The sequence below is a fragment of the Staurois parvus genome, unplaced genomic scaffold, assembly GCF_062004578.1.
Source record: "Staurois parvus isolate SC_StPar_1 unplaced genomic scaffold, SC_StPar_1.0 ptg000096l, whole genome shotgun sequence".
Taxonomy (NCBI): domain Eukaryota; kingdom Metazoa; phylum Chordata; class Amphibia; order Anura; family Ranidae; genus Staurois; species Staurois parvus.
This window is the reverse complement of record NW_028317892.1, coordinates 16,494,353-16,510,020: the sequence shown is the minus strand read 5'-3', so window position 1 is coordinate 16,510,020 and position 15,668 is coordinate 16,494,353. Positions and strand designations below refer to the sequence as shown.

The 15,668-nt window shown below is 41.9% G+C and overlaps 1 protein-coding gene across 1 annotated transcript in view; it reads right to left on the bottom strand.

Annotated features, from left to right (window-relative positions):
• SUSD1 (sushi domain containing 1) overlaps window positions 1-15,668 on the bottom strand; it is a 259,310-nt gene that overhangs the window by 136,518 nt on the left and 107,124 nt on the right. Inside the window, exons 11-13 of the mRNA XM_089670946.1 lie at window positions 14,909-15,003; window positions 14,633-14,822; window positions 10,468-10,562 (exon numbers count right to left, since the gene is read on the bottom strand). Coding sequence (XP_089527072.1) covers window positions 10,468-10,562; window positions 14,633-14,822; window positions 14,909-15,003 — 380 coding nt within the window. The remainder of the gene's footprint in view (window positions 1-10,467; window positions 10,563-14,632; window positions 14,823-14,908; window positions 15,004-15,668) is intronic.

Here is a 15,668-nt window from a genome sequence, read left to right as displayed (position 1 = left end):
AGAGTCCCTCCAGCCATCCTACAGCTTGAACCCCGGTGTTAATCACCCTTCCACTGTCCACACCCCCCCCCCCCCGCACCAGACACACCAGCAAAGGTAGCCTGCCACCACCCAACAGTTTATCCGCAGCACGGTCTGCTTCGACACCCCACACACACAGATCTCCGTCTGGCCGATCTGTTACCTTTTACAATTTGCACGCAATCTGCCCACACACAGTGCAATTGGATACAGATTGGAAATACGATACAATCTAATCCATTCTAATCTCTCCAATCTAATCTCTCCGAAGATATGAGCACGTGCTTAAATACACAGAAGTCATTAATTATTTTAAAATTTAATTTCCGGAAAGTGGGCAGTGCATAAAATATGTACAAAATATAAAAAGTTACAGAAATACAAAAAATACAAGAAGACACACAAATGACTATTCACTATAAAATAAAAGGGAATAAAGGACAGAAGTAAAACTTTACCCTGTGACTGGAGCAAGTCAGAGAATCAGCAATCTGTTGGTCGATCGAACCAGCTCTGTACGAATAGCAAATGTCCCAGTGTCCGGGTACCCCATTTATGGGGATATGGATGTAGGCGGGACATTAGTCCTCGGCCAATCGACCATGGGGGGGTGTTCCTGAACTTGCCCACAGGATGTTCTGGGTGTTGACCTGCCCAAGTTCAATCAGGCCAAGACCGGCTTGAACACCAAATTGGGGATTGGATTTCCGACACCAGCGCATCAGTCCGATCACGACAGTATCAAACACCAGTCGACTGTCGCCATCCAGCACCACCTAACCATTTCCTGCATTTTCCTGGCCTTCTGCCTACCCCACAAATATGATTTTTAGTGCTGATGGCCCTAAAAGAAGGGAGCATTTCCATCTCTCTGCAACTAATATTTTAGCTTTTATGAGAGATTAAACATACCCCTTTTGATGTATGGATGAGGCCGGAATGTCTGGGGGGGGCCACTTCCTTTAAACTGGTTTCACCAGAAGGTGACAACCTTATTAACACAAAAGGTGTCACATCCCTGAAGCCGGGCTTTTCAGCCTAATTGATGCTAATTGTATCTCATTTCCTCAATGACAAGGACTGAATACACATCCTTAATGACAATGGAATGTCCCTACAGTTACAATTACATATTGCTACTGATCACATCTTACCTACTCAAATCTGTACATTTATGTCACATGCAGGTTACATCATTTGCATGTACGTTACAGGGTTCCTTTTCCAAACTGCTGTTTTGAGATCTCTCCACAGGTGTACCATGGGATTCAGATTTGGACGCATTACTGGCCAGTTCAGTACTCTCCAGCACTTTGTCTGAAACCATTTCTGGGTGCTTTTTTTAATGTGGGCTATGGGTCATTGTCCTGCTGTAAGACCCATGACCTCTGACGGAGACCCAACTTTCTGACACTGTGCCCTACATTGCACCCCAGAATTCTCTGGTAGTCTTCAGATTTCATAATGCCATGCACACGGTCAAGACATCCAGTGCCTGAAGCAGCAAAGCAAACCCAAAACATCAGTAAACCTCCTCCATGTTTGACTGTAGGGACTATTTTTTATAAGGGGGGCACTTATACCCCCTTCTTTACCAGGCCAATTTTCATCTTTCAGCGCTGTCACAATTTGAATAACAATTGCGCGGTCATGCAACATTGTACCCATATGAAATTTTTATCATTTTTCTCACACAAATAGAGCTTTCTTTTGGTGGTATCTACTTGCCGCTGGGTGTTTTATTTCTTGTACTATAAACAATTATAAAATTTTGCAAACAGGTAATTTTTCTCCTTCACTGATGTGCTTTGATAAGGCTGCACTGATAGGCAGCACTGATGAGTTGGCACGGATAGGCTGCACTGATGAGGTGGCACTGATGAGGCGGCACTGGTGGGCATTGAGGAGGCACTGATGATGCTGCACTGATATGCAGCAATGATGGTCACTGATAGGCAGCATTGATGGACAGCGCTGACTGGCAGCACTGATGGATAGCACTGACTGGCGGCACTGATGGGCGACACTGCTGGGAGCAAATGCTGGGCAGCACTGATGGGTGGCTCTGCTCTGGGGCACTGATAGGTGGCACTGCTGGGTACTGGTGGGAGGCACTGCTGGGTGGAACTGCAGGGAGGCACTGCTGGGCACTGGTGGGTGGCACTGCTGGGCGGTACTGCAGGGCACTGATCATCAGTGCTGATCTCCTCTGTGACAGCTGCAGGTTATAGACAGTATTTTCCTCGCGCTGTGACAGCGTGAGGAAAGTGCTGCCGATAACCGGCAACTGTATTTACTCCGTGATCTGCAGTATCACTGGACACAGCTGATCATGTGGTAAAAGGCCGCTGTGATTGGCCTTTTACCTCATCATGTGATCAGCTGTGTCCGTAAGACACAGCGATCACAGATATTGCCTGGTGTGCGCCCTCCCAGAGCTGGGTGACCGCACTGTAGCCATCATTCGGCTATAGCGTGGTTACCAAGTGGTTAAAGGCCTCATTTCTTGTTCTGAAAACAGTAGAATGATGGGATTTACCAAAAAGCAGTAATTTCATCTGTCTACAGCACATTCTCCCAACAGGATTTTGGGAAAACTCCAATCTGGCTTTTGTATGTTTCTGTGACAGCAGTGGGGCCTCCTGGGTCTCCTACCATAGCGTCCTTTTTCATTCAGATTGCAACGTATAGTGCAAGCTGACACAGTTGTGCTCTGTGCCTGAAGGTCAGCTTGAATTTGTCTGAAAGCTGCTCATCTCTCTGGAGATGGACTTGTAACCTTGAGACTGTCCATGCTTTTCCACAATTTTTTTCCACAATTTAAAAATAACTTTTTTTTTGCTTTGTTACATGTTCTTTAGGGCAGGGCAGTGCGCAAGGCAGTGAACCTTACCCCGTGCTGGTTGTTTGACAATCCCTTGCCTATTCAGCTACCATTGACTTCAACAGGGTTTGGATTTGGCACCTGAACTTCAGTATTGTTTGCCAAACCCTGCTCAAACCAAAGCCAGGTATGTTCAGCAGATCACCACTGCCAATACTACAGAGAAGGCCCCTTGCTCTCTGTGTGAGACAAGAGGTCTGTGGACATGCACCTCTGCTCAGTTAGACCCAAGTTCAAACCCTCTTGCAAATTGGACTGCTCTTGCTGTGATTCGGCAGAGGGCATTTCAGAAATCGGCAGCAACAAGTTGGCTGGGGCCAGGCTTCGCTACTCAGGATGAAGTAGATTTCAAAATAAAATGAACTGCAATACTTTGCACAACGTTCGTTTTGATGCACCAGTAATGTATTTAGCTGATTTAATCTGAAAGTTCAATTGAGCTTTAATATAATTTTTAAATCGATTTTATTTATGTAGTCTTCTATTTATCCACCTTGTGGTTACATGAGTATGCTGTATAGTAGTTATATACAGTACATACATTATTCCATTCATTGCAGTTGTGTAAAGTGGGCACAACTTGATCTACTTTGTCTGTAGGTGCTGTGGTATGAGCATGTAAGCCACCCATGTTTATGAACAATTGCTCATGTTTGACTGTTTGTGTGCCAAAACCAACTTTATGACTTCCCTATTCTATTATGTTAATGTTTGTGTGATCATAACCATTAACTGCCTTGTGCTTATTATGTTTAATAAACACTGATCAACAAAAAAAAAAAAACTGTTCTCAGATGTATACACGTAGGAACCTGCAGTTGTCAAAAGTGAATTACTTTACCTAAATTTATCCATAGTCAGTATACATTTTAACCAATAATGGCACTAGCTGTGTGCTTCTGATTCAGTTATTCCAAGACCTCCTTTTTCCCCAGCAATGACACACAGACTGATTAACTGCATACAGGTCAAGCATTTGAGGTACACACCCCTGAACTACTTTTATGCTGACTTTCCTATGACCACAAAACTTTGAGGTCACTCAGTTCCCAACATGTTTTTGTAAGATAAGGAACATAGGGGTATTGTTTTAGGCTTCAATGCCCACACAAGACAGTAATGACTTAAATATCAAAATATAAAATTCAAAAATAGGGCAGAGTTTTGCATATCGAACTGTTTAATCTTAGCACTGCCCTTAAATTCTGGGCACATAGACAGTGTATGTCTTTGCTTGTTTAGTAGCTTCACCAAACTAGCCAGCAAGATGCATGCTCTGCATTACTGAACACATAGTAACATTACTGGGCATGCTTATTTATGGAGACACAGCAAGTGATTCATGGCCATTTTGTAAGCTAGGTAAGAAACAGGTGGAAATGTCCTAGTGAGCTCTGATGCCAACATGCTGGGTAAGACACTGCAGGGTTCCTAGAGCACAACACCAGCATTTATTTTTTCAAGCATCTTGTTGTAGATGCTTGGAAATAGAACCTGTTCTATTAGGTCCAGTTGTTCAAGAGAGCAGAGATAATAAAAAGAGTGTCTGGAATGTATTACCTAAAGGGTAAGAAACAGGTAGAAACGTCCTAGTAAGCTCTGATGCCAACAAGCTTGGTAAGACACTGCAGGGTTCCTAGAGCAGAACACCGGCATTTATTTTTCCAAGCATCTTGTTGTAGATGCTTGGAAATAGAACCTGTTCTATTAGGTCCAGTTGTTGAAGAGAGCAGAGATAATAAAAAGAGTGTCTGGAATGTATTACCTAAAGGGTAAGAAACAGGTAGAAACGTCCTAGTAAGCTCTGATGCCAACAAGCTGGGTAAGACACTACAGGGTTCCTAGAGCAGAACACCAGCATTTATTTTCCAAGCATCTTGTTGTAGATGCTTGGAAACAGTACCTGTTCTATTAGGTCCAGTTGTTGAAGAGGGCAGAGATAATAAAAAGAGTGTCTGGAATGTATTGCCTAAAGGGTAAGAAACAGGTAGAAACGTCCTAGTAAGCTCTGATGCCAACAAGCTTGGTAAGACACTGCAGGGTTCCTAGAGCAGAACACCGGCATTTATTTTTCCAAGCATCTTGTTGTAGATGCTTGGAAATAGAACCTGTTCTATTAGGTCCAGTTGTTGAAGAGAGCAGAGATAATAAAAAGAGTGTCTGGAATGTATTACATAAAGGGTAAGAAACAGGTAGAAACGTCCTAGTAAGCTCTGATGCCAACAAGCTGGGTAAGACACTACAGGGTTCCTAGAGCAGAACACCAGCATTTATTTTCCAAGCATCTTGTTGTAGATGCTTGGAAACAGTACCTGTTCTATTAGGTCCAGTTGTTGAAGAGGGCAGAGATAATAAAAAGAGTGTCTGGAATGTATTACCTAAAGGGGGGCAGCTTCATATAATAGTACTTGTTACCAACTGTACCTGTAAGTATGCTTTAAATATTCCATGGAATATGGAGTAAGGAGGCTGAGGTGCAGGAGCCTGGAAGGGGGCCCAGTTGGGAAGGGGCAGTGGTGCTGGAAAGGAGGAAAGCTCAGACCACAGAGTAAGAACCACCTGTGCAGCAGGGAAGGAGCCAGCCCAAGCATCTTGTTGTAGTACTGTCACCTGTTCTATTAAGTCTAGTTGCTGGAGAGGGCAGAGATAATCGAAAGAGTGTCTGGAAAGTCTATTACCTAAAGGGGACATACTCCAAGCCTGAAGACTATAAGTGAGGTCTCATAGCAGTGTTGCTGTGTCTGCTAGATTCAGTTTGCTTAATATAATAGTACCTGTTACCAACTGTACCTGTAAGTATGAAAGGTTTTGTTTGCTTTAAATATTCCATGATTACAGCTGCACATCAAGCTATGCATGTTAAAATTAGCTCTAAACATATGTGGTTAAACATAAATCCTCTGTGGTGTTGCTACATCCTAGGATCCATCTGCAATGAAACTGTTGGCCTATTCATGTCAAGTGCCCTTTAAGTTAAAGTAACACTAAAGCTTTGTTGGTTTTTTTTTTTTAAAGTAACAAACATGTCTATAATTACCTGCTCTGTGCAGTGGTTTTGCACAGAGCATCCCCAATCCTCTTCTTTTCGGGTCCCCGATGGCGCTAATGGCTCCTCCCCTCGAGCAGTTCCCCAAGGGAAAGCTGCCCACCCTGGGGGCACTGCTGCTTGCTTGTCCCCGAGCTGCTGCTCTATGCAGCCATAAAACACAGAGTCGTGTCTCGGCCCCGCCCCGCTCTCTCCTCATTGGCCCACTGGCTGTGATTGACTGCAGCTGGAGCCAATGGGATCCCGCTGCTGTCTCAACCAATGAGGAGGAAGAGTCCCCAGACAGCAGAGGCTGTAGAGAACATAGCTGTACCGGAGGGGGCTCAGGTAAGGATTGGGAGGGGGCTGGGGAACCACTGCACACATAAGGTTTTTACCTTCATGCATAGAATGCATAAAGATAAAAAAATCTTGAGCCTTTAGAACCACTTTAAATACTGTAAATTCAAGGTTAAAGCCTGCTGCAAAACAGTCATTACTGAAATTTTGCTGTATTACGCCACAGTCTGTCTGTGACCTTTTCACAAATCTGCCCAGCACATAGGTATGTACATTCAAGTGATGTTGGCAGTGCCCAATTATGGTTCAAACTGAGGAAATTACAAAGACTGCACAATGAATCTGTAATGGGTCTATCTGTAATAGTTAAGCTGTGGAAATCGGTAGCACATTACTTAACATACTCAGTCACTACATTTCAGATTAGATTGAATGTTTTATCAACTTTTAAAGATGAAGTTTAGCTATAACAAACATTCTCTATAGCTTTTTGAAGTTAACCTTCCAATGTACCCTCTGCTTGAAGCAAGTCCCACATTGTGCAGGCAGCTGGATCCTTTAGAAATCTTCATTGCAAGGATGCCCTGTCCTCTTCAGGTCTCTGAACTTCCAGTGATGGTATTGGCTTCAGATCTTCTGTGAAACTGCAGTGAAAATGTTTACAATGATCCCACCCCTCCTCCATTGAAAAAAAATTATTTAATTGCTTTCACTGACTGCAACAGGATCTATAAATGGAGGGAAGTCTGATCAGTTACAGGATTCTCTCCCCCATTCACAGATCATGTTACAGGCAGTGAAAGCAATGAAAAGAGTTTTCTTAATGGAGGAGGAGGGACAAGGGGGAAGGTCCCCATTTGGAACTGTAGCACCTATCTAGGTAGTTAGGGGGAGGTAACTTAGGTTTTTTCAGCTAGGAAGGCTGAGTAGAGCCTGGGCTGAGTCAGAATGGTTATTTTATGTCAGGGCTGAGGTCAGTTCCCTGATACCTCCCCCTGCTCTTGAATCTTGGAGAAGATTCTAGAAACAGTGGGTGGGGATGAGGAGGGGCCGGCCTGCACACTTAGGGGATGTGACGGGAGTGACTTTTGGGGGTGGGGGGACCTCTGTATCATCTTCTCAAATTCCCATTATGTTTAACCCACCCTGTACCTGTTTAGGGGTACAGGGTGTGAATGTCCCAGTATTGTGCATTTGTGTGTTGTCCTTTGTCTTTGTTCTCAGTCATGTGGCTGTCCATTGTTTGTTCTATGCCATGTGCTATCCCATTGTTCTATGTCTGGGTTGGATGGGGAGGGGTGATAAGGTGTTTCCTGCCCATACTGTAGCCCTCCCCACTGATGGGGCGGGCTGATGATGTGTTTCCTGTCCCTGGTTGTCTTTCCCCACCCTCTGTATAAAACATGTTGTTTGTGTTCAATAAAGGGTTGTTGGCTTCCTGTTTTAAGAAGAGCTGGGTGCTGTCTATTTCCTGAGGGATTTCAAGGGTGTGGTCCGTGGATGGTGTTCGGACAGGGGAAGCTGCGGTATAACGGAATATACCCAAGAGTGGTCGGGTCCGGTTCCGTTACAGGGGACCCTGGCCTATCCCCTAGCAGGGGGCTTGGCAAGGGGCCAGGGAAGCCCTTAAATGTGCTAGAGCCTGCTCAGTAGCAGGAGAGTTTGGGTGGAAGATGGAGTGAGAATGCTGAGGTGCAGGAGCCTTGGAAGGGGCCCAGTTGAGAAGGGGCCTACCTCAAGGCAGTGGTGCTGGAAAGGAGGAAAGCTCAGACCTCAACGACCCCCCAGAGTAAGAATCACCTGTGCAGCAGGGAAGAAGCTAGCTCAGCAAAGGCCTGAAAGCAGCTACCAACCCACCAGCTCATAGGAAATGGGCTGAGTGAGTAATCCTACACCCCCTATGTAGATTAAAGGGAAAGGAACACTCTAGTAGAGAATCTGATTAGCTCCTTACCTGAGACTGTTTATCTTAAAGAGGCAGGCACTGGATCCCCAGGGATTCCTTTAGACAGCTGGATAGAGGTGGATTATCTGGGATTTGGGGTGGTACACCAGGAGAGGCTGCAAAGCTCTCCAAGAAGATATGTTGCTGTGTAAAGTCATGTACATTGTTCCAGGAAATTGTCCTCAGTTGCAGTTCCCTTGGGCATCCCATACACCCCTTACCCTATCCAAGTTCAATACCTCTAATGAAACTACAAAAAAACCCAAGATCAAGGACTGTTTACTATCTCCTGGATGCAAGCCTATGAGGAACGTGTGTTGCCTGGCTGTGCAGGACTATAGCGACTCCTAAGGGGTAGTACTACAGAACTTCTCCATAGCAGTTTCACAAAAGATCCTAAGCTATTCAGAGACAGGATGAGGATGGTGCATTCCCGTATTGTAGATTTATATAGGATCCAGCTGCTTGTACGACGTGAGACAGCCTTCATTACAGGTAAGTTAGTTTTCTAAAGCTATAGGGAATTTTTGTTTTACTAAATTTAAGCTTCAAAGCAAACCTGTGACTGCATGCCAATAACATTTGTGCATTCATCACTGCCCAGGGCACCCCCTACCATTTATCCATTAATAGAGCAAAACATGTAAGCCTTATGCTCCTTCCCACAATGTAATGGCTAGGCCCGTTCTATCTACCAGCAGGTCCAGGAATATCATTTAGGCTGTGTGCAGATAGCATCCATTTACAATCATTGTCTTTATATTAAAGTAAAACTATATTTTTTTTCTTTGAAAGAGTAATGGAGGGTTATAGCCACTATTAGTTTACTTTTTGCCATGTGTGTCCCATTGGGGAGATTTCCCTTCACTTCCTGTCTAGTAGACAAAGCAGAAGGTCAGAGATAACCCCTGCAAATAAGAGAATTCCTTGGGGACCCCTAGGTCACCAGAACTAGTGTCCCCATTGGAAAATTTCCCCTTTCCTGGGGACGACCCAAAATGTGGGTTTCTCTTTACTTTCACTTTCAAAGATAACAGTAAACAGAACAAATAAGGAGGGTAAACGGGGGCACAGACAGAAATAAAAACCTAATAGAAGCTCTAATCCATCTCCACTCTGTCCAAAAAAAATTTTTAAAGTTATGCTTTCAGTTATAATTTAACCACTTCCCTTCCGGCCCATGTATATAAACGGCCGGACAGGAGAAGTGCAGGAGCGGGTTGCTGTTCATAAACGGCGCCCGTATTTTCAGCCTGTGTGCGCTCCCTGGGAGCTTGCGGCACCACGATCCGGTGACTGTTGTGTCCGATCACTCTATGGGACCTCTGTGTGAGGTCCTGATCATGTGATCACTGATTGGCCAATCAGTGATCACATGTATAGTAGTAAGCAAGATGTCACTTCTGACTTCATTGCTTACTACTATTATTATTATTATTATTATACAGTATTTATATAGCGCCAACAGTTTGCTAAGCGCTGTACTAGTGAAATATGTGAATGACTACAGTGATCATATGGTACAAGGCTATTCACAACAGTGACCAATCACAGCTCTCACAGTATTTCTCAATGGCTGCAAGAATGCAGCCAGAGAGAAAGAAAAATGATTGCTTTTACAGCCTTTATGGGTGTAAAAGCAATCAGTGTAAAAAAAAAAAAAAAAATCTTCATCACTCCCCACAAGTAGTACAGTGTCACTATGGTGACGCTGTACTGCTAGGGTGACAGTATGCTCAAAAAAAAAAAATATATATAAAAAAATAAAAATGTAACAAAATGAAGAATTAACATTTTTGGTTATAAACTAATTTAGGTTATTTTTATTTTTCACTAAAAAGATAGCTGAATACATTTTGGCCAAGATTTATGAAGAAAGATTATTTGCAAAATTTTATAAGAAAAACACTTTTTTCAAAATTTTTGGACATTTTCATTTATATAGCAAAAAAATAAAAATCCCAGTGGTGAATAAATACCACCAAAATAAAGTTTTATTTGTCTCAAAAAATGCTAAAAAATTCATATGGGTACAGTGTTGCATGACCGCGCAATTGTCAAAGTGTGACAGCGCAGAAAGCTGAAAATTGGCCTGGACAGGAAGGGGGTAAAAGTGTCCGGACTGAAAGTGGTTAATAAAGCTAATTTGCATGTTTGTAAAATGTTACCTTAAAAGTTCTCCAAAATTAAATATATTTATATATTCACGCAAAGGTGTCCATATATATATATATATATATATATATATACACACACACACACTTATATACACATAACTTCTATTCTACTTACCATGTATACTTCCATTGAATATTTGTCTGAAGAGCTTCCTGCCCATGTCAAGCACGAATCATTAAACAATATAAGTTTACCAAATATTTGTTTCCCTGGAAAACAGACACAGACATCATACCTTATAGTATTCTATATTAGTATATCATATTTACTATGTGTAAAAGGGGACAGGCTTGGCTGGTATTGCCAGCAGTAAAGTATGCATGGGACAGGGAAACACAGGTACAGTCCATGCAGTTTTTTTTTGTTCAGCATAGCATAAATAAACAAAATTTCTGCTCAATTGAGCCACTAACTAAATTTATGTCAGTTCCTGTCTTTACATGTTGCCCCTAATGGGTTCCCCATAACAAACAGGCAGCACTTATACCTCTTGGTGTTTTGTCAGCACTCAGACTTTTCACCCAGCTCCCACAGCAAAGAGTATGCAAGTCAGAGCCCTGAGCATTGGTCAACTCACATACATAATGGCCTGTGGAGAGCTGAGACAAATAAAACAGGTAGGATGCAGACCTAGGAATAGAGGCTTTATCCCACCCAAAGCTCTACAAAGTCTCCGGGCTCAAGGACCTAGACCAGAGCTTATTCTCCATATTAGTCACAAACCCTGCAGCCCCTCACCATGTGTAGATGAAAACCCTAGGTGACACATATACACCATCCACAATCCTGCCAGCCAGTGCTTAACGTATGTCACAATATTCTATCAACGATCCAATGCACAAAGTAATCTCAAAAAAAGAATTATATGTGTTGTATTTATATTTCATAATTCAAGATCTCGGTGGAATCGTGCATTTAAAAACATGTATAACATAGTTCTGACTCTGATTGTATTAGAAAGTAGAGTTGAGCCCTTAAAACCACTTTAAGCCCTGGTTCACACAGATGTGGTGTAGAATTCACAGCATTTTCAGTGCGAATTCCACACCGCATCAGAATCGCACCCCGTTCATGCGAACCGCTGCGGGTGTGTATGTTAAGTAAATAACACCCCGAAAGCGGTCTGCAAAAACGCGGTGCGATGTGCAGAATCGGATTGCATAGGTGTGAATACCCATGTGATCCGATTCTACTGTGGACCCAGAAAAGGGTCCTGCACAATTTTGGTGCAGGTGTTGTGCGAATAGAACCATACAAAATGTATGGCTCCAATCGCACCGCACACAAATCGCATGTGATTTGCACAGGAATATGGTAAGGTTCCTGTGCGAATTACATGCGATATACCGCACCGCACAGATGTGAACTCAGGCTAAGTTACTTTACTGAAATTTTCTCTACTGATGAGAAAATTGTTTGAAGAAGAATTAAAGCCATTTAATCAGTAAGACAAGCATTTTCAAAAGGGTAGGCAAACTATGGCAGCCCCCACAGTTCCCTCAGTACAGGTTTCCTTCGAATATGATATTTTTTCTTTAATACTAAACATACCAAAGAGAGTATTCTTTTCATATAGTTTTGCATATATCTTTTTTATTTACTACTTCAATAAAGAATGCACCCTATTATCTAATTGCTCATGAAATGTATATTTTAGTTCTGTATGATTACTGCATATGCGCTAAAGAATCAAATGCTAGCATTTTGTATATATAAAGAACTCTAGCAGTATACCCACATCATTCACAAAGCCATGAGTTACTTTGTTCATATTCACAATATTATCCCATGATGGTTTTTTTTGCAAAAAATATTTAATTGAAAAAGATAAATTTAAAATTGGTGGAAATGTGTTATTTTGCCATAAGAAATTTAGGCAATTTTTATGGTATACATTAATTCATCTATGGTAATGCAACATGTCTTCATGCATTAAAGTTGTGTCGGATTAAAGCAGCCTAATTATTTTGAATAGGCTGAAAACACAATAAAAAACAGACCTATCCCTATTTTTTTAATGTACTGCACCACAACACAAAACTATCTGACAAATATGTGTTGTGGTACGCTGAAATGCATGTGCATTGGGATGCCATTCAAAGTAAAGAGCACTGCAATGTAGATCATGTGCTACAATGTATGAATGTCTGATTGGGGCCTTAGGGTCCAGTCACACATGTGAGCTGCAGTAACACACAGCTTGTACAATAATGCAACTCATGGTAATGCACCACACATGCCAACAGCACTGCAATGTTCTACAGCGCGCCATAACACAAAATTTTCCTGTACTGAGGTGTGTTGCAGTACTTTCATTTTAACCACTTCTGCGCCGCCCTATAGCAGAAATACTGCTACAGGGTGGCACAGGTGTACAAAATCACGTATATATATATATACGTGATTTTGCAGTTTCAGGTAGGGGGCTACCCACCCACCACTCGTCTGTCAGTCACCGGGTCACCAGGTCCCATCGATCGCCGAGTATTACCAACGGGGGAGAGACCTGTGTATAAACAGCCCAGATCTCTCCCCTGTCAGCTCCTGCACACTGCTTTGTATGGCTCTACATAGCAGAGCCATACAAAGCAGTGTGCTTACAGTGTAAAGCACACAGTAAAACAGCACACAGTTAACCCTTTGATCGCCACACATGTTAACCCCTTCCTGCCCAGTGCCATTAGAGCAGTGTCAGTGCTTTTTATTAGCACTGATCACTGTATTGGTGTCACTAGGGATTTCAGTGACACCAAATCTGTTCCCCCAGTGTCAGAATACCCGCCACAGTCCCGCTATATGTATATATACCACCATTTGTAGATGCTATAACTTTCACATAAACCTATTAATTTAAACGTATTGGGATTTGTTTTAGCCAAGGTATGTAGCAGAATACATTTTGGCCTAAATTAATGACGAAATTTGATTTTTAAATTTTTTTTTAGCAAAAAGTCAAAAAATATAGGTTTTTTTTCAAATGTATCAGTCTTTTTTTGTTTATAGCACAAAAAATAAAAAATGCACATACCACTGAAAGGAAGCTCTACTTGTAGGGAAAAAAAGGACGTAAATTTAATTTGGGTGCAGTGTTTCATGACCACGCAATTGTCGGTTACAGTAACGTAGCACCGTATTGCAAAAAATGGCCTAGTCAGGAAGCGGGGTAAATCCTCTGGAGGGCAAGTGCTTAAATGGTCTGAGTAACGTCATGTACCTCAATGCAATAAAACTCATTATGGTTTGAACAGGCCCTTGAACTAATGACAATGAGTTAGCATTTTATATCACTTGTCTGTATCTCTAGGTTATGTTACTTTTTTATGCTACTTTCAATAGACATCCCATAGAAAGGAGGAAAAAAAACTGTAAATTGACTATTGACACACAGATACAGAAAACATCAACAATTTAAAATACCTGTGCTTAATTCAGTTTTGGTAATAAATTACAATTTTTTTTAAATTGTTTAACATTAAAATGAACAAATACAGTATACTAATTCAAATACTATACTGTATAGATTATACTTTTGAGAACTGACACTAAAATCTAGATCTGATTTTCTGCTACACCTACCTACCAAAAAGTAGTGATAGTGTAGGGTCTGATGCACAGTGCAGCTCAAAACTTTGACTTTTTTTTTTCTCTGTCTCTAAACACCCCTCCATGTTATCCTATGTGTCTGTGCACACATAGGATTTACTGGTGGTTAGAAGCAGAAAAAAAACCAATAACGTGCACATTCTGAAGAGGAGCTTTTAGGCTGGAAACCATACAAACAGTCATAAAGGTGCGGTTATGTGTATACGTCTGTTAATGCATTCTCATGGGACTTACTGTAGGTAAATGCAGGGGTGTATTTACCACAATCAACAAGGCATTTGCCTAGGGCAGAATTTTTCAGGGGGGTAGCACTGCCCCTTGGAAGAAGGGATGGAAGAAGGGACACATGCGGCATGGGGACCTGGTGAGTTCTGAGAGATGCTGTGGGTTTCATGGTCGTGTATCCACAGACCGACTCTCATTCCTGGGGATGTCCGGAGCTGTGAAGGTGAATGTCTTTCTCTCTTTCGACATGGGGGATAGTGGCTGGTGTACGGGGGACAGTGGTAGTGGAAGGCTCGGGTGAAGGGCAGGGGTGTTCTTGGTCAATGTCGGGCTCTTTCTGTGTGTGTGTGTGGGGGGGGGCAATTTTTGTGTTGCCTAGGGGAGCACAAAACCTAAATACACCACTGGGTCAATCTTACCACCAGAGTGAGGTAAAGGAATTGTTACCTACTAGATGTTTGCATTGCTACAGTTAGCACTGCTGTTGGAATTTCGGGAGAAAAAGCTGTCAATGTGATGGTGTAGTTAGTTTCTGAAAGTAGTTCCAAACACACAAATGGATTTTCATCATCCGTAGTATAGTTGAAGTTCTTCTCATCCACAAATTCTTTGTCACCCAGCCTTACTCCAAATATGCTGAACTGTTTTAAGGAAGAAGTGAAGCATGTTATCAGTGATACTTAATCATTACCATTCTTATATGGTATATGGTCTTATTCTGGATTACCTTATACAAGATCTCCCAGCCAAATAGATCAGTACTTTTTGTCCAATTCAGACATGTTTCATTGAAAATTTCCAGATTGCTTATTAAATCTTTTGCTTAAAAAAACAAATGAACACATAAATAAATACATAACTACATAAAAAGAATAGGGTGCTGTAAAATTTAATACAGTATTAACTTTAGATCATGGATACACAAAGAACTATTCATTGTTCTAGGTTCACACCTAAGCGTTTTCTGCAGCATTTTGCAGAAATGCAGTACAGTCCATTTAACATGATTTCCTATGGGACATGTTCACATCTCCGTGTTTTCACCCGGTGCGTTTTTTGAAAGGGTCAGGGACTTTTTTCAAACGCAAAAAATTGTGTTTTTTTATTCTATAGACTTCAATGTAAAATCTGCAGAAAAGCATGTATTGCGTTTCTGCTGCATTTTTGCTACATTTTTGCTGAGTTTTTGATGTGTATTGTGTTTTTAAATCAGCCTAGCAACAAGAAAAAGTAAAAAAAAGAAAGACGAAATGCATCAAAAATGCGGGAAAAATGTGTCGAAAACGCAGGTGCAGAAACGCAAAGCAAAACGCAATGCAAGAGCTGCAAGGGGGCAGGAAGAGGGGTGGGGGATTGTTGGTCCCCAATATTTAAAGCTGAACTTGGGGCCAGCGTTGCTTTTTGTTATGTCATGTTTTTTTGAATGCATCTCTCCTCTGGCCTCCAAAGCAGCAGTTAAAAGCAAAATTGATTTGATTTGCTGCTTT